The 23,457-nt window shown below is 42.6% G+C and overlaps 1 protein-coding gene across 2 annotated transcripts in view; it reads right to left on the bottom strand.

The window, feature by feature from the left end:
- Positions 1 to 409: 409 nt before the first annotated feature.
- The window catches only part of LOC135209251 (origin recognition complex subunit 4-like), a 402,188-nt gene continuing 379,140 nt past the window's right edge, over positions 410 to 23,457 (bottom strand). Inside the window, exons 11-12 of one of the 2 annotated variants that reach the window (XM_064241960.1) lie at positions 10,343 to 10,495; positions 410 to 704 (exon numbers count right to left, since the gene is read on the bottom strand). In XM_064241960.1, coding sequence (XP_064098030.1) covers positions 543 to 704; positions 10,343 to 10,495 — 315 coding nt within the window. In that variant the 3' untranslated portion in view covers positions 410 to 542. The remainder of the gene's footprint in view (positions 705 to 10,342; positions 10,496 to 23,457) is intronic. The other variant, XM_064241959.1, reaches the window with a different exon arrangement.

Genomic DNA, 23,457 nt, shown 5'->3' with positions numbered 1-23,457 from the left:
ACACATGAATGCATGGAAGCAAGTACTTACGTACTTTACTCACAAAAAGCCATAGGCAAAGCTGACTATAGTAAACCTTGACCTCAGAAAATCAACTTAAGAGATGAATGAGGAATCAGAGTAGTATTTGTGTAAGTATATTTGACAGAAGATCAGGTTTTTATTCAAAAGAGGTTCGAATATACACTGATTCCTTCTCGGCTAGAAATTATGACTGGATATGAGCAGCACAAAACTATGAATGACAAATACTATTTTAATTTCATAAAACCAAAGATTACAATATATACCTCGTATAGGCAAAAGAATTATTTTCCACACTCTATGACCTACAATGCCTCTGAAGAATTAACAATAAAAATGCTACTACTATAAATGGAGGGAGGATTAGGGAGAACAATGAAATTCCTTTTTTAATTTTTTTTGTCAAATTTTAATAAAAATATAAAAATATGTATACTGACTCATATTACTTAAGATTAATAGTAACTAAACTACACAATTATCAGACTATAATTCCAACACATATGTATTCATATCACTTAAACTATGTCTGATGATGCCCACTGTTGTAAATCTGTTGGAATGCCAGGTAACTGTAATATAGCTTCATTTACTTGATAGGGAGTCATCATTAGTTGTACAAGCTGGTATTCACGTTGCACTCCTCGTGAATTATCAACAGGTCTGACCAATTCTAAACTCTGAAATGAAAAAAATTAATGGTAATCAAAACTATCATGGCCAAATACAAGTTTTTAAACAAATTTACAAATAACCATACTGCATCCTTTTCTTTTATGATATCCCAAGTTTTCCCTTTATAGGGTTAAACAAGTTTGATGAATTCACTTCACTCTCTTCTATCTTAAACAATATGACATTGTTATGATACAATAAAGTTTCATACATACTTACCTGGCAGATATATACATAGCTATAGACTCCGTCGTTCCCGACAGAATTTCAAATTTCGCGGCACTCGCTACAGGTAGGTCAGGTGATCTACCGCCCTGCTCTGGGTGGCAGAACTAGGAACTATTCCCGTTTTCTAATCAGATTCTCTCTTCCACCTGTCTCCTGCGGGGAGGCTGGGTGGGTCTTCAATTGTATATATCTGCCAGGTAAGTATGTATGAAACTTTATTGTATCATAACAATGTCATTTTCATACATTCAACTTACCTGTCAGATATATACATAGCTGATTGACACCCTTTGGTGGAGGGCAAGAGACAGCTAACCAACTGACTAGACAGGTAAACAACATATGTTGTAGGTATAAATAAACCTTAGTTCCTACCTTTTTAGATGGAAGACTTCGTGGCTACTGCCCAGGAGTCTGCTTCATCTCAAGAGCCTTAGCGAGATAGTGATCTGTGGCCAAGAGTTCTTGTGGATCTGTCGATGGGGTCTCTTCCACTTACTCGACCGAATCCTAACTGGCGTTTGTCAATGGGAGCACATCCGCTTATATGACAACACGCACTTATTTAAGGAGCACACCACCAATCCCGATCACCCGATCCTAACCCGTGTTAGTTCTAAGATTGCCTAGAGTTATCCCCAAACTCTTAGCAAACAACCACAAACTCGAAACTCATACATACAAAAATAACAAAATTTTTGTACCCCTCTAATAGTCAGATGTCACTCGATTTTCAAATGAAGAGAAGTGAAGGCCGCCTGTGCGACAACTGACACTCCCATACACCGAAAACCCGAGAACACATCCGACAAGAGGGTTACGTACATAATTTAAGGATTGGTGCTTTCTCCTTTACCCAGAACCGTCTGTGCTGACACAAACGGACCTAAAGAAAAACATTTATCATACGTAACTCGCACGTCTTTTAAATAATGGGATGCAAACACAGAGTTGCATCTCCAATAAGTTGCGTCCAAAATGTTCTTTAGTGACATATTTCTTTGGAACGCCACAGAGGTTGCGATTGCTCTAACTTCGTGGGCTCTCACTCTTAAAAGATTAAAAGAATCATCTGGACAATTCTTATGAGCTTCTGTGATAACACTTCTAACAAAGAAGGCTAAAGCGTTCTTGGACATTGCTCTCTTGGGGTCTTTCACTGAGCACCAAAGACCTTTATGCGAACCCCCCAACTGCTTCTTCCTGTCCAGATAAAATTTTAGAGCTCTAACTGGGCAAAGGGATCTTTCTGCCTCTCTGCCCACCAAACTAGAAAGTCCTTTCACTTCGAAGCTCCTGGGCCAGGGATTCGAAGGGTTTTCATTTTTGGCCAGAAAAAGGGACTGAAATGAACAAATTGCAGAGTCTCCTTTGAAGCCAACTCTTGATTCAAGGGCGTGCAACTCACTGATTCTTTTTGCCGTTGCAAGAGACATCAGAAACAAACACTTTCTAGTGATGTTACGAAACGAAGCAGTGTGAAGTGGTTCGAATTCATCTGATGATAGAAATTTAAGAACCACATCTAAGTTCCAGCTTGGAACCTTAGGTTCAAGTGATTTAGATGTTTCGAAGGAACGAATGAGGTCGTGCAAATCCTTATCATTCGTTAGATCTAATCCTCTGTTTCTAAAGACTGCTGAAAGCATACTCCTGTACCCCTTAATAGTCGGTACCGAGAGATGCGACTTTGTCTAAGAAACAGAAGGAAATCTGCAATTTCGGTCACAGAGGTACTGGAAGAGGACAGCTTCTTCGACCTACACCAGTTTCTGAAAACTTCCCACTTCGATTGGTACACTCGCCTAGTAGATGATCTGCGGGCTCTAGCAATTGCGTTTGCTGCCTGGCGAGAAAACCCTCTCGCTCTGACAAGTCTTTCGATAGTCGAAAGGCAGTCAGAGCAAGAGCGGGTAGATTTTGATGGTACCTCTCGAAGTGGGGTTGTTTGAGCAGATCTATTCTGTTTGGAAGAGATCTGGGGAAGTCCACTGTCCATTCCATCACCTCTGTGAACCAAATTTGAGCTGGCCAATACGGAGCGATCAGAGTCATCTTGGTTCCTTCGGATGCCACGAATTTTCTGACTACTTCCCCCAGTATCTTGAACGGGGGAAAAGCGTAAACGTCTATCCCTGACCAGTCCAGGAGAAAGGCGTCTGTTGCATACGCCCAAGATCCTCCACCAGGGCACAAAACGTTTCTATCCTTTTAGAGAGGAATGTGGCGAAAAGATCTATTTGAGGCTTCCCCCAAAGGAGCCAAAGGCTCTGACAGACTTCTGAGTGGAGTGTCCATTCTGTGGGAAGGACCTGGAATCTCCTGCTCAATCTGTCCGCTCTCACATTCCTCTCCCCTTGAACAAACCTTGTTAGAAGAACTACCTTCCTTTGGTTCGCCCAAATCAGTAGATCCCTTGCCAGCTCGTACAGAGCAAAAGAGTGCGTCCCTCCTTGCTTCTTGACATAAGCCAGAGCTGTCGTATTGTCTGAATTTATCTGCACGACTTTGCCTCTGACTAAGTGTTCGAAGCTCTTTAGCGCCAGGTGAATTGCTAAGAGCTCTTTGCAATTTATGTGCCATGACTGTTCTGCCGACCAGGTGCCTGACACTTCTTTGGATCCCAATGTTGCACCCCAGCCCGCCTCCGAGGCGTCTGAAAACAATGTCAGGCTTGGGTTCCGTACTTGCAGGGACACTCCTTTGTTTTCCCTTAATGGAATCAACCACCACTTCAAATGATGTTTTATTTCTTCCGAGATTGGAAACGTGTCCGAGAGCTGACCTGTCTTCCAACTCCAACTTCTTCTTAGGAAGAACTGAAGCGGTCGAAGATGTAATCTTCCTAGGAGAAAGAACTGTTCGAGCGAGGAAAGGGTTCCCAGAAGGCTCAGCCATTCCCTCGCTGAAGTGCGCTCTTTCCCTAGAAAGTTCGATACTGTGGCACAGCCTTTCTTTATTCTCTCTTGAGATGGAAAAACTCGAAAACCCCGAGAATCCATCTGAATCCCCAGATAAACCACGTTCTGGCTGGGGATCATCTGAGACTTCTCGAGGTTCACGATCAATCCCAAAGATTTTGTCAATTCCAGTGTTATTAACAGGTCCTCCAAACACTGCTTTTGAGACCTGGCTCTGATGAGCCAGTCGTCCAGGTACAGGGAGACATTTATCCCTTTCAAATGTAAGTGCCTTGCTACATTTTTCATCACGTCTGTGAAGACTTGAGGAGCCGTGGACAGGCCGAAACACAGGGCCCTGAACTGATAATTTCTTCCTTCGAACATAAATCGAAGGTACTTCCTCGACGAATGGTGGATCGGGATGTGGAAGTATGCGTCCTGAAGGTCTAGGGACACCATCCAATCCCCTTGCCGCAGTGCTGCAAGGACTGAAGCAGACGTTTCCATGCTGAACTTCTGTTGTTCGACAAATTTGTTCAGCGCACTTACGTCCAGAACCGGTCTCCATCCCCCCGAGGCTTTTGCTACAAGAAACAAGCGATTGTAAAACCCCGGGGAGTTGCAATCCAGCACTAGCTCTATTGCTCTTTTGTCCCACATCTGTTCCACCATCTGACGAAGAGTATCCATCAGAACAGGGTCCCTGTATCTGGCGGACAATTCCCTCGGTGATGTTGTCAAGGGAGGAATGTCCTTGAATGGGATGCGATACCCCTTCTTGATAATCGACATCGTCCAAGGATTCGCTCCTATGTCTTCCCAGGCTTTCGCAAAAGAAAGTAACCTGGCTCCTACGGGTGTCTGGAGGACAGAATTCTCATTTCCCTTTCTTAAAGGGACGGAAGGAAGACCTGCCCCTCTTTTCGGAAGACTTCCTTCTGGCGATCGATCTAGTTGGAAGACCTCCTCGAAAGGGCTGCTGCTGAGTTGGGCGAGCCACTTTCTTTTCCTCACTAGCCACAGGCCTATTCTTCCTTGAGGATTGTCTAAGGAGATCCTGGGTGGCCTTTTCCGTCAGAGAGTGCGCGATGTCCTTCACCAACTGCGAGGGAAAAAGGTGTTCAGAGAGAGGCGCAAACAATAAGGCGGCTCTCTGCGAAGGAGAGACGGCCTTCGTGAGGAAAGCACTGTGCACCGCCCTTTTCTTTAAAACTCCTGCACCAAAGAGGGAGCATACCTCAGCCGATCCATCCTGAACAGCCTTATCAATGCAGGCGAGGATGCAATTTAGGGTTTCTGGGTCGAGTTGTTCCTTTTCCTGAGATTTCTTGGCCAGAACCCCAAGGGACCAATCTAAGAAGTTAAAAACTTCTAAAGTGTGAAAAAGTCCCTTGATGAGGTGGTCCGTTTCCGAAAGCCCCCATGTTACCTTCGCTGCATTCAAGGCGTGCCTTCTCGACGAATCCACCAAACTCGAGAAGTCTGATTCAGCTGAAACGGACAGAGACAATCCCATATCCTCTCCCGTTTCGTACCAAATTCCTCTCCTCCCTGTAAGTTTAGCGGGAGGCATACAAAAGACCGTCCTTCCTAACTCCTTCTTCTTCTTGAACCAGGAGTCAAGAGATTGTAGAGCCCTCCTCATAGAAATAGCAGGCTTCATTTTAAGGAAAGAGGAAGACTTGTGTGTTTTCGTGCTCGAAAACTGAGAGCGTGGAGAAGGGGGAGCAGCTGGCGTCAAAGAGTCTCCATATTCCTCCAATAGAAGGGACGAAAGAACTTTATAATTAGAAGATCCTTCCTTCATTTCGTCCTCCGAGGCATCTTCTGGGTTGATAGGCTCGGAAGGAGAAGGCTCTCTTCTTTCTTCTGACTCTTCTCTTACTCTCTTACGAGTGTCAGGCTCTTCATACGAGGAATGCGCCTGGTGTACAGCAGGAGTATCTCGCCTGGGAGGAGTAACGTGCTTGGAATACTCCTGGCGCTTGGCAGGCGCAGAGCGCCTCGAATACTCCTGGCTTTTAGTAGGCGCATTTTGTTCAGAATACTCCTGGCGCGTGGTAGGAGTATTAAGTTCCGAATACTCCTGGCGCCTGGGAGGAGTATAAGCTTCGGAATACTCCTGGCGCCTGGGAGGAGTATTAAGTCCAGAGTACTCCTGGCGCCTGGGAGGAGTATCAGCTTCGGAATACTCCTGGCGCCTGGGAGGAGTATTTAGTTCAGAATACTCCTGGCGCCTGGGAGGAGTATCTAGGTCCGACGACTCCTGGCGCCTGGTAGGAGCACGTCGTTCCAAACACTCCTGATCCTTAGAATGCGTCTGATGTTTAGTATGAGTATTGATTCCGATAGGCGCTTTCCGTCTCACAAGCGCTCTACTCCTAACAGGATCTTCCTCTTCAGCTAACTCTTGGCGCTTGATTGAAGATCTTGAATGTTGTACTGGCTCGTTGCGCCTACTCGGAGCCTGGCTTCTGGTTGGCGCCCTACTCTTGACAGGAGTAACTTCCTTTCTTACTTCTCTCCTGTCTAGCGCACCGCTCCCCCCAGAGATGGCCGCCTGTGCGACAACTCCCCTGAAGGATGCGTCGCGCCCGACAGGAGAAAGGTATTTAGATCTTTTAATAGGAAGCCTATCATCCTTCTTACGAGTAGGCTCCTTATAACGAGTTCCTACTAACAAGGCTAATTGCTCTTGCATATTCTTCAAAATTTTCTTGGTTGAGGAATCTTCCGAATTAGGAGAGGGAGATCTGGAAGGCGCTCTAGGATCCCTTCCAGACCCAGAGTCTGAATGTATTCTCGCCTTCTTTATTACCGAAGGCGCTCCTCCTTCCGAGAAGCGCTCGGGACTCGAATTGAGCTCATGCTCTTTCATACTCCTCTTCAAAGGACGGGAAAGATTCGACTCCTTCCATCCTCTTCTCGGAGAAGGCGAACTAGACGACGAAAAGCACTCTCGAAGGACGCTTTTCCTATAGCGGTCCTTGGCAGTCGATACGATCGATTCTGCCGAAGGGACGCCTGATCGTTGGGGATTCTCCACAACCCCCGTACGGCTTTCGACTTTCCTTCTCCTCCGGGCCAGGGAGCTTGGAAGAGGTCTAGGCCTGGGAGCGTCGCAGAGACGACCAGACGCCCCCTCCACTACACTGGGGACACTAACATCACTACCACATTCACTTTCCTTACCTTCCAATGCTGCGACTTTTTCCTGCATTTTCTGAAGGGAAGCTCTAAGTTCTGCTATTTCCGAAGCCGAACTAGAGGGATTAGCAATTTGTGAACGGGCTGAAACAGAATGGTCATGATTATCATAAGAAGAAGCTACAGAGCTAGATAGTAAATCATGAGAGGCAGACATTCTGCGGGTTTTATAAGCCGCCTTCCTCTCTCTATCTTTCTCTAACTTCTTCAAGTAAGAAGTTAGATTCTTCCACTCTTGTGCACTCAGTTTCTCACACTCGTTACACGTATTCTCAATCGAACATTCAACCATTCTACACCCCCTACAAATAGTGTGAGGATCTACCGAAGCTTTCGGAATCCTCACCTTACAGCCCTCATTCACACACACTCTGAAACTAACACTAGAATCAGACATATTCACAAATTCCAAAAACCAAGTCCAAAAAACAGTCCACGATAGCGAATGCCAAACAACGATCCAAGTACGTCACCAAATATCAGCGAGAGATGATCAAAAGCTTTGCGAAAAACGAATTCTAGTCAGGAGGAAGTAACAACAATGTTGATACAGCCGGCGACAGAGAGAATCTGATTAGAAAACGGGAATAGTTCCTAGTTCTGCCACCCAGAGCAGGGCGGTAGATCACCTGACCTACCTGTAGCGAGTGCCGCGAAATTTGAAATTCTGTCGGGAACGACGGAGTCTATAGCTATGTATATATCTGACAGGTAAGTTGAATGTATGAAAACAGTATTTGTAACTATTCTTGGGACTGAACTGGGAAAGTCTGCAGGGCTGCAAGACCCAACCAAGTTCCAGGCTTCTATAGGTTGGCTTCTCCACTTTGAACCTACTTCACTACAGATTTACTAACTATATATAAGAATTATGGTGGAGCTTCAGAAGAAAATACAGATAAGTTTTGGAGAAAGATCTTAAGTTTAGTAGACGAGCAATCACTTATCATATCTCATATCCATAATGCTGATGAAACTCGGTTATTTTATTGCTTGGCTGATGAGTTGGAGTTACCTGGTCAAAAGCTTAGCAACACATGTGCAAATTCCTCAGGTACTCACAAGCTGAAGCCATAGGGTCTGTGGGATAACTGAAAGGCTTGTTGTAATTTCCTACAACTCTCTAAAAGCTTCCATTTCTTAAATGAAGATATTTATTTTTAAATGGAAGAATCTTGTACTCTTCAAAATCAGGTAAAGGCTCTCCTACCTCTCGACAATGCACCTGCACATCCTCCCGAGCAAGAGTTCATTGTAGAGGACTGTCATACTTTGTCTTGTTTGCCTCCTGATACAACATCCGTCCTTCAAATAACAGACAAGGGTGTTACTGTGGCAGATAAGGAACGACTTGGATGCTATTGAGAAATGGACTCAGCTGAAGCTTCAGAACTACACCCTCAAGTCAGCAATCCACAACTGGGCTTCTGCTTTGAATATCTCTGCTCTTACCTTAGTGTGAGTTTGGCTACACAGTATGCTGAAGATGCAGCTACTGTTGTTTTCCCAGGGTTCAAGATTACTAACTTCCAACAGCAGTCCAAGAAAACCAGAGGGGACATTCAGGACGACGACATCCATGTATAGTTAGATGAAGAGTTTACCAGATCACATCTGATGAGGCGATCGCCACTGCTGCTGCCAGTACCCAGGATGCTGATGATAAGAATGATGACAGTGACAATTCCACTCTCTATGCCCAAGGTAAGCAAGGTTGGAGAAACAGTAAATATCTTCATCACCAACCCTACTATGACCAGGAATGGTTTAGTTGCCCTATCCTCTGTGTCAGAGCCACAGCCCAGTACATCTGCCTTAGTTCCTCTGATGCCATGGCCTGTGCCAAATTTTTGTCACTTGAGTTACGTACCTCACTCAGCCTCCAGAAAAACAGTGAAGGTATAAATACTTTACTTCTTCCTACATCTGTAATGCCTCTTCAATGCCTTTAGCCCTGCGTGATACTGCATTCAAGTTAGGACACTATGATGTCTACTTTGGTAAAAATTAAAATGGCTTTTCTAAGGTTCTATTCTGAGAGAGAGAGAGAGAGAGAGAGAGAGAGAGAGAGAGAGAGAGAGAGAGAGAGAGAGAGAGCGAGGAGAGGAGGACTCAGAGCGTGAACGGAAAGAGAGAGAGAGAAGAGGAGAGAAGAAACCAATACAAAGATTGTAGAAGAAAATCATTTTACTGTACTTTGGTACCACTGCTTAACATACATATACTGTAGTTCTTTTCAATCAGTATTCTGAGATAAACATGTGATTGGCCAATAATATAGGTGTACAGCATACTGGACGTACTTTATCATGCCCAGAAAACAGGCTTAACAGAAAATAAAAATAATGTAAGTTTTAGTATCATGAAGTGCAGAAGAATTACACTACGTGTACTCTACTGTTCAATATTACTGGTAATCAGGTCAGTTTTCATTACCTTGACAAACTGTTACATACAGCATTCTTTACAGATACTTTATACTTTACATACATTGCAAAATCTTGGATGTCTCATGTTTTATGATAATTGTTTGATCAGTAAAAATTTTTTGAAGTTAGTATGTAATGTTTTCACAAGAATGCCACATGATGGAACTTTAGGTAGACTACACGTAATCAGCCTAGGCTAGGCTAATAACTTTTCAGCACTTTTGTATATTTGTACCCTCTTGGATATACTGTATTAAGTAAATGATCAAGAAATTGCTACATTATTGATACAGGAATTTTAATCCATTAAGGATGTTTTACAGCAAATTTTCTCAATATGTAATCTTAACCAAGGTCAAGAAGCCTTAATTACACTGTCCCAAACAGATTGTAGGCTACATGACATTAAATTATGCAAGTGATCAAACAGCTGGTATATTACATCTGATAAGTAAATTTCTATTTTATTCAACTTCATAAGCATAAGAACTTTATTATTGCAACAAACGATACATTTGTAATCATAATACAGTCAACTCCTGGTATTCGCTGGGGATAGGGGCCACAAATACTGCAAAAGTATGGAAATGCTTTTTTTTTTTTCTCTCTCTCACAATGACATGCAACCCTAACTTGCCTGAAATTTTCAACATTAAGTGGGTCATGGGAAGTCTAGTAATACCTACAACCCAAAATCAACATTTTCAGGTTCCTCTAAACTACCAAGAGCACTGGAACAAGGTAAATACACAAGATAGACTGAGAATGAGTAGGGTTTAGTATTACAGCAATTGACTTTTCTTTCACACTGACAGAGCTCTAGCTCAGGGGTAAAATCCATTTAAAAGGTAATAAATTATGAATTACAGTACTTACTTTTAGCTGATCGTAGGCTTTAAAGATAACAGGACGTTCATATGACTGCATTGATGACTTATTACAACAAAACTTCATGTACTCACGGAAAACCATTTCAAAATTGAAAGGTTCCCCTTCATAAACAGTTGTTAAGTGCTTCATGGCAACAACCTAAAAATAGAAATATATGTTAAAAAATCAATTCTTACACCAAATTGAGTTCCTACTGAGCAAACTTCGCATAAACATTCAAATACACAATGCTGCTTCCATACCAAATACAATATCAACAACTGAAATTTAATTCAATCCTATGTATTTAAGTTTAATAATTATAAATCATGTACATCAATAATGTCCAGAAATTACTAACTGATAATACTACATTAAGCAACTCCCTAAGAATTAGAATTACAACACTAAGTGTATAATAACCTAATCAAACAGGTAAGAAAGCAGGACATATCAGATAAGAATAATATTAGAAGGGCAAGGAGGAAGTCTAGAATAGTACAGCAAGAGGTATGAATCGAGAAACTTAAGTAAAAAGATGCAGTTTTAAAATTAAACAACTTGATATTCATCTGTCATGGCTAGGGGACTCACTCAATAAATTCTAGAACTTTTAACACATACAGGCGGTCCCCGGGTTACGATGGTTCCGGCTTACGACGTTCCGAGGTTACGACGCTTTTTCTTAAATATTCAATGGAAAAATCCGTCCTGGGTTACGACGCTGACGCTTCCGACGCTCTGAGTTAACGACGCTTTTAAAAAACTCATACTATGATAAAAATCCTTTATAGTTTAGCACAGTATATTAATAAAAATAAGTTTCTGGTTAGATTACAACAAAAATTTTGAGGTTATGATGATTTTCGACACTTTTTATGTCGTATTTTTCTATGATTTTTAGTGACGCCTCATATGCGGAACTAGTTTCCGAGCGAATGAATACATACTAGCTTGCGGTGCGCAAAGTTTACATATAACAGTCCAAAAGCACAAATAACGAAAAAAATCATTGCTTGTTTCCAGTAATAATAACAAAACGAAGTTTCTGGTTAGATTACAACGAGAGAGAGAGAGAGAGAACGAGAGAGAGAGAGTAGAGAGAGAGAGCGAGAGAGAGAGATAGAGAGAGAGAGAGAGAGAGAGAGAGAGAGAGGGGTGTCTTCCGACGCTCCGAGTTAAGGACAGAGAAGTGTTCGTTTCGTTAAACGGCCTCTGACTCATGCCAGTAAATGTTTTGTTGATACTAAAAATATAAGCCTATTTAAAGATATGTTTACTTTAATTAGTCTATATGATACGTAAATAGTAATCAACTGTTCTTGTAGCCCTCAAGATTTGGCAAAATCGAAGTATCCAAAGAGAGACATTATCCAGTACACTGGAACCTTGACATACGAATTTAATTTGTTCCGTTACCATCGTCGTATATCAAAACAGTTGTATCTCAAAGCATTTTTCCCCATTTAAAATAATGTAAAATGTATTAATCCATTCTAGCGGTATGAAACCACACCTAAACACAGCTAAATTACATATAATATACACAATTTATACACAAATAAACGAGTAATAACACACAATGATAAAATAACAGCAATGTGATAAATGATAATAAATGTTAATAAAATCAATTAAAAAAAAGAAAGGAATTTTACTTACCACAACGAAAGATGACGTGAGGCCAGCAGGGGGAGGAGGTAGGGAAGGGTGGCAGGGAACGATTTGTTCTCTTTTTATTTACGTATGTACACTAATAACTACGTAATAAACACAAATGAAATAACATTGCTAAACTAATTTTTATTTTTTTATTTTAATCAGTTTGTAGTTTAGAAATAATGGTGATGCCTTTGGAAGGTTTTATGCTTTGCTATAATTTCATGTTTTGCTTCCATCGAAATCATTTTCTTGGGTTTTTTCTTATCACCTGCTTTGTCTTTAGCTTTGAGACCCATGGTTAATAATAAAATAGACAAAATAACACGAAAAATAGGCGCAAATACAACGAACTAAACAACGACGTGTTAACATGCAGCACCAACAAACAAACAGACTGAACGCCATTTATCGGTCGCCTATACAACTAACACTCATCGCAAAATAGTCTCAAATATTTCGTTGTATATCAAAGCTTATATTTTCGCAAATTTTCTGTTGTATCTCAAAACATTCGTATATTAGGGCAATCGTATGTCAAAGTTCCAGTGTAATTTGATCAGAGAGAGAGAGAGAGAGAGAGAGAGAGAAGAGAGAGAGAGAGAGAGAGAGAGAGAGAGAAGAGAGAGACGAGGAATAGACAGAGAGAGGATGATGAGAGAGGAGGATGAGAGCGAGAGAATAGCGAAGAGAGGAGAGAGAGAGAGAGAGAGAGAGAGGCCTTGGCAACAATGGTCACCGTCTCGGGGATTGACTTAACATTTATTTTCTGAACAGATAGGACAGAGAAGTGTTCGTTTCATTAAACGGCCTCTGACTCATAGCAGGAAATGTTTTGTTGATACTAATATATAAATAAGCCTATTTAAAGATACGTTTACTTTAATTAGTCTATATGATACGTAAATAGTAATCAGCTGTTCTTGTAGCCCTCAAGATTTGGCAAAATCACTCCAGGTTGTACATAAAACTTCAAGAATGTAGTGTCACCAGAGGATTACAATAGTTTTTACCTTCAAGAACCAGCATTCTTTTATGAAAATAACTCCAGGTTGTACATAAAACTACAGGAAACAACATGTAGTGTAACCAAAGGATTACAAGTAAGGTTTTTATAACTTTTTATTAGTTTAAGACATATTTCCAAGCGTCGTTCCGGCTTACGACGATTTTCGGCTTACGACGCGTCTCAAGAACGGAACCCCCGTCGTAACCCGGGGACTGCCTGTACTGTATGTTAAGATGGGATGTTTTTATATAAAAGGAAACACAGACCTTAAGATGGGATAATTTTATACGGAAGGATAAAGTTCTTTAAGAAATAAAAGAAAGGAAATAATTTACACATCTTCACATCAACTGTCAAAATAATTATCACTTACTCAGTTTTCCATCATCAGTTGTGAAACAGACCTTCATGCATAATTTCAATACATGAATCACAATGTCGACATAAAGAACGGTGATACCAATGACCATATTTTGAACACAAAATTTTGATTGTTGGCATATCACTAACTTCTCATTTACTGGTATGAAACGTTAAGAAATAAACCAACGAGTGATAGTACTTGTATACTTATTAAGGTTTAAAAATTAACGCCTCATTCAAACTAGTTGTCTTTTAAAAGGCACAGTCAGTTTACAATGTTTGTGTGGCTGCCTATCAGAGCCTACTCCATCCTAAACTGGCCTCCCATTTCCCACTTAGAAACCAAAGAGACACAAGAAAATCTCTGATCAATGCTTTCATTTATCAATGACAAATGATCATCATCCAAATTTAAGTTTTCACTTACCGATAACGTGTTTGAACGTCATACAAATTTAAGTCCACTGTAAATTCTACTCACTATTTCACCTACATAACAGTTATTTTGACAGGGTAATTTATGCCATTCTATAAAGTAATCAGTGCAAAATGAAAAAAAATTGAGCAATCTACCCTGAAAACTGTGGAGATTTGCATGTTTGAACATAAAACAGTATATACAAATTTTTACACTTACTGCTCGAGTTACTGCCACTGCCCACGATTATAAGCGAAAGGGTTAATTAGGATGTAGTTGTGAAGAAGTTAAATTAATACATTTTCTGAAATACTGTAACTCAATATTTGGGGAAAAGGATTTCCTTTAATTTCAATAATCAAGACTCTTGAATCCTTTTAGTTACATGAAAAATGTTCCTTTTCAAGCCAGGACAAAAAGCTTATGTCTTTTATTATACTCGCTTAGTAATAAGAAGAGTATTTCAAATCACAAAGGATCATATAGCCTATAGTGAAATAAAATGTCAATAACCAAATTATAGCTTAAGTCCTACACTACGAAACCCAGATTTCTATACTCATTTTAATTAACATTCAAGATAATTGTGAATGATGGATTTGGTACTATGGATGACAAGTTTGCTATCCTAGCCTAGAAGATTTGAGATCAACCCTTAGCAAGATCTCCTTTCAACTATATTCTCATCCAAAGAAAATGATAAGAAATGCCTCACTATCATTAGATATGCATATCATAAAAAGGAATTTCCCCAAAGGAATACTTGAGTGATTATGATAAGGAGATTCCGATGACTTCTTGAAGATTGTTGGACTGCAGTGCTCCCTCAGTTTTACACGTTTCATATTTCTGCGGTCCACTTTGTCGCAGATTTTTGTGGAACACATTGTTCACTTTTCCACGGGGAACATTAACTAATTTATAAATTTTTTTCTATTGACCATATCTCTAAAATTATTACTAATTTGTTCTTTCTTTGTAGAGCAACACTATTCACTAATTACTGTACTTTTTCATATTGTGTAGTATATGACGAAATACTGATTTTTATGATAAAAATGATTTACAGCATACCTATAATGTAGTTATGCATCTATTAAGCTCATTCCAGGTTGGGCCCCTTACTAAGCATGATAGGTGTCTGATTCTCTCTCTCTCTCTCTCTCTCTAAGGGTAATGAAGGATGTATTTGAAATGATATTGCTATAGCGTTTTTACAATAAAGCATATGCGTACAATATTCAAAATATTCACTAATTATTTTCGCTTTATATAACAGTCTGCTTTTACTGGAAAATAAAATGAAAATAATGAGCAAATATCTTAATTATTGCACAACTTTTGTATTCATAAAAAACTTTATTGTAATATCATTTAAAAAACATCTTACATTAACCCAGAGAGAGAGAGAGAGAGAGAGAGAGAGAGAGAGAGAGAGAGAGAGAGAGAGAGAGAGAGAGAGAGAGAATTGTACACCTATTATGCTCAGTCCAAGGCCCAACCTGGGGTGAGCTTAATAGATGCATAACTACATTATAAGTAGGATGCAAACAATTTTTATCATAAAAATGATATTGTTATGTTACAATAAAGTTTCATACATACTTACCTGGCAGATATATACATAGCTAAGACTCCGTCGTCCCCGACAGAAATTCAAATTTCGCGCCACTCGCTACAGGTAGGTCAGGTGATCTACCGGCCTGCCCTGGGCGGCAGGACTAGGAACCATCCCCGTTTTCTATCATATTTTCTCTCTTCCACCTGTCTCCTGCGGGGAGGCTGGGTGGGCCTTTAATTGTATATATCTGCCAGGTAAGTATGTATGAAACTTTATTGTAACATAACAATATCATTTTCATACAATCAACTTACCTGTCAGATATATACATAGCTGATTGGCACCCTTCGGTGGAGGGTAAGAGACAGCTTCTATATGGAATAGACAGGTAAACAACATATGTTGTAGGTATAAATAAAACCTTGGTTCCTACCTGATAGGTGGTAGACTTCGTGGGTGTTTGCCCAGTAGTCTGCATCACCTCAAGAAACTTTAGCGAGATATATGATCTATGGCCAAGAGTTCTTGTGGGTCTGCCGATGGGGTCTTATCCGCTTACTCAGCAGAGCCTAAAAGGACTTTGTCAATGGGTGCTGATCCACTTATATGACAATACACCTTATGAAGGAGCACACAACCAATCCCGACCACCTGATCCTAACCATATGTTAGAACTAAGGATTGTTCCGAGTTATCCCCGAACTCGTCACAACAACCGTAACTCAAAACCACTACACACACATACATAATTTTCAAAAAAAAAATTATACTCATCTAATTGGATATGACAAGCGTCTCTTACTGAACAACACAGACGGCCGCCCGTGCTAGCCTAAGTCCTCCATTGTTCGAAGAGACTCTCGACCATATCCAAAAAGAAGAAAAAGTATATACATTTAAGGATTGGTGTCGGCTCCCGTACCCAGAATCGTATCCGCCGATACGAAAGGACCTAGAGAAAAACACTTCTCATATGTCACACGCACGTCTTTCAAGTAATGAGATGCAAATACTGAGTTGCATCTCCAAAATGTCGTATCTATGATGTTTTTAAGCGACATATTCTTATGAAACGAGAGAGACGTCGCTATAGCTCTCACTTCATGAGCTTTTACTCTCAACAGTTGTAACTGTTCGTCAGGACAGGCCTTATGAGCGTCTGTAATGACGTTTCTTACAAAGAATGCCAGCGCATTCTTGGACATCAGTCTTGTGGGGTCTTTTACCGCGCACCAAAGACCTTGTCTAGAGCCTCCCATTTGATGCTTTCTCTGAAGGTAGAACTTCAGAGCTCTAACAGGGCATAGAGACCTCTCTGCTTCTCTGCCTACGAGACTCGACATGCCTTTGACTTCGAATGACTTAGGCCAGGGATTCGTAGGATTCTCGTTTTTCGCTAAAAACAGGGTCTTAAACGAGCAAATCGCTGAGTCTCCCTTGAATCCTACTTTATCCTGCAGAGCATGCAATTCACTAATTCTCTTTGCCGTAGCTAAAGATAATAGGAATAGGCATTTTCGGGTAATGTCTCTAAACGATGCCCGATGAGGAGGTTCGAATCTTTCCGATGACAGATACTTTAGGACTACGTCTAGGTTCCAGTTCGGAGGTACTGGTTCCTTAGACTTTGAAGTCTCAAAAGACCTTATGAGATCGTGGAGATCTTTATTATCTGCCAGATCTAAGCCTCTGTTCCTGAATACAGCCGAGAGCATACTTCTGTATCCCTTTATTGTGGATACGGCTAGATGAGATTTTTCTCTCAGGAATAGCAGGAAATCAGCAATTTCCGCTATAGAGGTAGTGGAGGAGGACAACTTCTTGGATCTACACCACCTTCTAAATACCTCCCACTTTGATTGGTATACTTTCGTAGTGGAGGTTCTGCGTGCTCTCGCGATCGCGCTTGCCACTTCGCGAGAAAAGCCTCTCGCTCTGACAAGTCTTTCGATAGTCGAAAGGCAGTCAGAGCGAGAGCGGGGAGGTTTTGGTGGTACCTCTTGAAGTGTGGTTGTCTGAGAAGATCCATCCTTCTTGGTAGGGATCTTGGAAAATCTACGATCCACTCTACCACCTCCGTGAACCATTCCTGGGCCGGCCAAAAGGGGGCTATTAACGTCATCCTCGTCTCTTTTGACGCCACAAACTTTTTCATTACTAACCCCAGGATTTGAATGGGGGAAAAGCATATACGTCTACTCGAGACCAATTTAGCAGGAAGGCGTCTACCATAAGAGCTCTTGGATCTTCCACGACCGAGCAAAAAACTGGGAGCCTTTTTGAGATGAATGTTGCGAAGAGATCCACATGAGGAGTTCCCCACAGAGACCAGAGATCGAGACACACTTCCTCGTGTAGTGTCCATTCTGTATGAAGGACCTGGTTCCTCCTGCTGAGCCTGTCCGCCCTCACATTCCTTACTCCCTGTACGAACCTTGTCAGCAGGGAGATGTTCCTGTGAGACGTCCAAGTAATAGGTCTCTCGTGAGCTCGTAAAGGAACGAGGAGTGCGTCCCTCCCTGTTTCCGAATGTAGGCAAGTGCGGTGGTGTTGTCCACGTTTACTTGCACTACCTTGTTTGACACCAGAGGTTCTAGGCTCTTCAAGGCCAGATGTACGGCGAAGAGCTCTTTGCAGTTTATGTGCCAAGACACCTGTGCTGGTTCCCAGGTGCCTGACACTTCCTCTGAGCCTAATGTCGCTCCCCAACCTCTCTCCGACGCGTCGGAGAACAACACTAGGTCTGGGTTCTGTGTTCTTAGAGAGATCCCTTTGTTCTCTTCCAGAGGGAGCAACCACCACTGTAGGTGTGACTTTATCTCCACTGGAATGGGAAAAACGTCCGACAGTTGTCCGGTTTTCCAGCTCCAAGACCTCTTGAGGAAGAATTGAAGCGGACGTATATGAAGTCTTCCTAGAGGGAAGAATTGTTCTAGCGAGGAAAGCGTCCCCAGAAGGCTCAACCATTCCCTCGCCGACGTTTGTTGCTTCTCTAAGAAGAGAGAGACTATCCGCAAACCTTTTGCGATTCTCTCTTGCAAAGGAAAAACTCGAAAACCCCGAGAATCCATCCGAATCCCCAGATAGACTAGGTCTTGTCTGGGGGTCAGCTGAGACTTCTCGAGGTTCACAAGCAATCCCAACGCTTTGATTAAATCCAGAGTTAACTTTAGGTCCCCCAAGCACTGTCTCTCCGATCTGGCCCTGATGAGCCAGTCGTCCAGATACATAGAGACATTCACTCCTTTGAGGTGAAGAAACCTCGCCACATTCTTCATCAGGCTTGTGAAGACCTGAGGAGCTGTGGACAGGCCGAAACACAAGGCTCTGAACTGAAAGATCCTTCCCCCCGTCATGAAACGGAGGTACTTCTTCGATGAAGGGTGGATCGGGACGTGAAAGTAGGCGTCCTGGAGATCTAAAGACACCATCCAATCTCCCTGTCGTAATGACGCCATGACTGAAGCAGAAGTCTCCATGGAGAACTTCTCCTTCTGAACAAATTTGTTCAGAGAGCTGACGTCCAGTACTGGTCTCCAGCCTCCCGAGGCTTTCGCCACCAGAAAAAGGCGATTGTAAAACCCCGGGGAGTGTTGATCCCGTACCAATTCTATCGCTCTCTTGTCCCACATTTGTTCCACCATCGATCGAAGAGTATCCCTCAGCACAGGATCCTTGTATTTGGCTGATAGTTCCCTTGGTATTGACGTTAGGGGAGGAGTGTTCAGGAAAAGGATACGATATCCCCTCCTTAAGATCGCCAAAGATGACGCGTCTGCATTTATCAGTGTCCAGGCTTCCACAAATCCCAGGAGCCTGGCACCTACTGGTGCTTGGAGGAGAGAATCTTCATTTTCCCTTCTTAAAGGGACGAAAAGCAGATCTACCTCTCTTCTCTGGAGCCTTCCTCCTTGTGGAAGGTCTGGAGGTCGGACCACCTCGAAAGGGCTGCACCGTTGTACTGGGTCCTTTCTTGTCCGATGCAGCAACAGGTTTCTTCTTTCTTGCTGACTGCGTCAGCAGATCCTGAGTTGCCTTCTCAGTTAAAGAATGCGCAATGTCCTTTACTAACTGAGAAGGGAACAAAAAGTCAGATAGAGGCGCATATAGAAGTGCTGCTCTCTGAGCATGTGAGACTGCCTTTGTTAAGAAGGCGCCATATACAGTCCTTTTCTTTAAAAGACCTGCCCCAAACAAAGAGGAGATTTCAAAAGATCCATCCTGTACCGCCTTGTCAATACAAGACAATATGCATAACAGGGCTTCAGGTTCGATTCCTTCCGAATCATGGGCTTTCTTGGACATCACCCCAAGGACCAATCTAAGAAGTTAAAAACTTCCAATACACGAAAGAGTCCCTTGAGGAGATGATCCAGTTCCGAAATTCCCCACGTAATCCGTGCAGAATTGAGACTTTGACGCCGTGAAGCGTCAACCAAAGTCGAAAAATCTGTTTCGGTTGTAGAAGGGAGAGCAATACCCATATTCTCTCCCGTCTGATACCAAATGCCTCTTTTCCCAGCCAATCTTGCTGGAGGCATGCAGAAGACTGTCCTCACTAAGTCTTTCTTAGACTTCATCCATGAGTCTAAGGAATGTAATGCTCTCTTCATCGATATGGTGGGTTTCATTTTGAGAAAAGACGAAGACTTCTTCGTCTTAGCACTGGAAAAGAGCGAGCGCGGAGAAGGAGGAGCGGCAGGCGTCAACTCGTCTCCGTACTCCTCAAGAAGTAGGGTAGTCAACACCTTATAGTTAGACAGACCTTCTCTTCCACTATATTCGTCATCCGAGTTTTCCTCTAACTCGGGATCTACATGCGTCTCCGCTCTCCTTTCCGAACGTTCTTCTTCTTGAGGAGACAAACTCCTAATAGGAGAGGGGCTAAGGGAATGATAATCCTTCCTCTTTCCCGTTCTAATAGTCTTGGAAGGCGTCATAAGCTTCGGCTTCTCTAGAATTTTAGAAGACGCTTCACGCTTACATGACGCTTCCCGTTCGCCAAGCGTCATGGATGACGTCTTTTGCTGACGTCTCGATGACGCTTCACGCTTGGAAGACGCTCCGCTCTCCAAAGGCGTCCTACTTGGCGTCATAATATTGGACGGAGCGTCATGTCTATGCTCCGTTTCCAATGACGCTTCGCGTCTAAAAGACGTCTTACGTCTCTCTGGCGTTACGAAACTCTCGTAAGCACCTGTTCTCGCTCTCGAACTAGACGCTTCTGTAAGACGTTTAGCCGTTTCCCGTCTGTATGACGCTTCTCGTTGAACAGGTGAGAGAGGACGAGAACTTCTTAATTGGAAGCGTCACGTCCTTCCGACGTGGCGCTAAAAAACTTCCCAACTAAGAGATGACAGTGCTTGCTCTTGAACCTGCCATAATGATCTTTCTTGACGCTTCTTCCCTACGTCCAGTGCATGACGTCTTTCGTCATCACTCGGGGGAGAAGAAGGAAAGGTGTACTTCCGCGTACACTTCAGGTGACGCTGACGCCCCCTTCGCTTTCTTGCTAGAAGACGGAGCGTCATCTGAGAAACGCTCTGGACTAGAATCTATGTCAGGCTTCATATGACGCTTCAGCGGTCTCGACAAGTTCGATTCCTTCCACCCTCGTTTAGGTGAGAGAGGGAGAGGACGAGAAACACTCGCGAAGGACGCTTTTTCTATAGCGCCCTTGAGCCGCCTGCCACGAAGCAGAGCTAGCTGAAGGGACGTCTGACCGTTGGGGATTCCCCACGACCTCCTTAAGGCTTTCGACTTTCCTTCTCCTCTGGGCATGGGAGCTTGGAAGAGGTCTAGGCCTGGGAGCGTCGCAGGGACGATCAAACGCCCCCTCCACAACACTGGGAGAACTCACTTCACTGAAATGCTCACTTTCACTAGCCTTACCTTTGAAGTCAGCCATCTTGGACTTCATGTCTCTAATTGTAGCTTTCAGATTGGCGATTTCCGATGCCGAATCCGAAAAAGCACTCTGAGAATGAGATACATAGGGAGAATCTACATCAGTAGGATTAGAATTATCCGTGAAAGGCTCAATAGGCCTTGAACTCACACCTTTCAATCGTCTAATTCTATCCCTCTCTAACTTCTTCAAATAAGAAGTCAAAGTCTTCCACTCTTCTGCATTCAATCCCTCGCATTCCTTACAAGTATTAATAGCAGAACACTGAACCCCCCTACATTTACGGCATACAGTGTGAGGATCAACCGAAGCTTTCGGTATCCTCACCCTGCAGCCTACATTCACACACATTCTCACACTCACATTTGAATCAGACATACTGAGAAAAATCCAAAAGAGTTATTCCAAAAACAGTCCACAGTAGCGAATGCCAAAACACGATCCAGATACGTCACCAAAAAGCCGAAAAACGATGATCAAAGGATGAAATATGAATCTAAGTCAGGAGGTAATAGCAACAATGTTGATACCACCGGCGACAGAGAAAATATGATAGAAAACGGGGATGGTTCCTAGTCCTGCCGCCCAGGGCAGGCCGGTAGATCACCTGACCTACCTGTAGCGAGTGGCGCGAAATTTGAATTTCTGTCGGGGACGACGGAGTCTTAGCTATGTATATATCTGACAGGTAAGTTGATTGTATGAAAATCAATATTTAATCATATAAACACAATATGAAAAAATACAGTAATTAGTGAATTAACAGTGTTGTTATAAAAAAAGCAAATTAGTGATAAATTTTAAGATTAATACTTCAGTACTACGTACAAGAGAAAACGGCTTATGTACGGGCAGTCCCTGGTTATCAGCAGACTTGGTTATTGACGACGATCTGGTTTTATGGCGATAGAGGCGCTTCTCTAGCGCCATAAAATCAGCGATTTACGGCGCCATAACAGGACGAGTTCCGGATATCGTTGCGCCATTAAGATGCTTATGGTGCCAATAACCGGTTATCGGCACCATTAATCACAACGTTTTTTAATGGTGGTTTTCGATAACCGGGGACTGCCTGTATACAGTGCATACAGGGGTAACTTGATTAGTTGTCAAACGTTCTGCAACACATTTATTTCATTTGTCTTAAACATTTTATAAATATTTTGCTGTTTACATAAATATTAATATTCTAAAACAAGTAAATCATTGTTATAAGCATTCTAGGAGGCATATATTCTCAAAAGTAACAGTTGTAATAAGGTACTAATCTAAGACGTCTTAGGATGTTGAGGGATCATAGTTTGAGGTGTACCGTATTTTTGTTTGAAATATCACAATTTTTTAAAGTAAATTGTATTTTTCCTGACTATACAAACCTGAAGTCCTTTACATAAGGAATTACTATTCAGCGCTAGCTGGACAGGTCGTAAGATTTACTAACAAGGTAGTTCGGCAGTAACTACTTGTCCGATGGTCGGGAGTCCCATCCGACTGGAGGTAAACATACCACTTTGCTTTAGGTCCAGGAATTGAGTGAGGGGTGGCATGAGGTGGGACTATATGTAAAGGACCTCAAGTTTGTATAGTTAAGAAAAATGCAATTTCCACACTCCTGCAACCAGCAACTCTTCCAGGTGTGTGCCCCAACCCTCGGTCGATGCATCTGAGAACAGAAGCATCTCCGGAGGGGGAGTGTGCAGGGGCACTCCTATTAAGAGGTTCCTGTCGTCTAGCCACCAGGCCAGGTCCTCCCTTACTTCCTCCATGAGGGGAATCAAGAAGGATCGTGGATCCCGTGCCTGTGACTAGCACTCCTTTAGTCTCCAGTGAAGAGACCGCAGGTGAGGACGCCCATGATGGACTAACTTCTCTAGTGATGACAGATGACCAATCACGACTTGCCACTGCTGAGCTGACTGTTCCTGTCGTGACAGGAACCGTCTGGCTGCCTCCCTTAACCTGCTGATCCGCGAGTCTGTGGGAAAGACTTGTGCTGCTACCGTATCGATCAGCATGCCCAGGTACTTTATCCTCTGCTTGGGTTCGAGATCTGACTTCTCAACATTTACCACAATCCCCAGATCGCGGCATAAGTCAAGGAGTCGATCTGTCCTGTAGCAACTTCGAGCACGAGCTCGCCAGGACCAGCCAATCGTCAAGATACTTCATCAGACGTATCCCGACTGAATGGGCCCAAGCCGAC

This window comes from Macrobrachium nipponense, chromosome 37 (assembly GCF_015104395.2).
Source record: "Macrobrachium nipponense isolate FS-2020 chromosome 37, ASM1510439v2, whole genome shotgun sequence".
In the NCBI taxonomy this organism is placed as follows: domain Eukaryota; kingdom Metazoa; phylum Arthropoda; class Malacostraca; order Decapoda; family Palaemonidae; genus Macrobrachium; species Macrobrachium nipponense.
The sequence above is the reverse complement of the archived record's forward strand: the minus strand, read 5'-3'. Positions and strand labels throughout refer to the sequence as shown.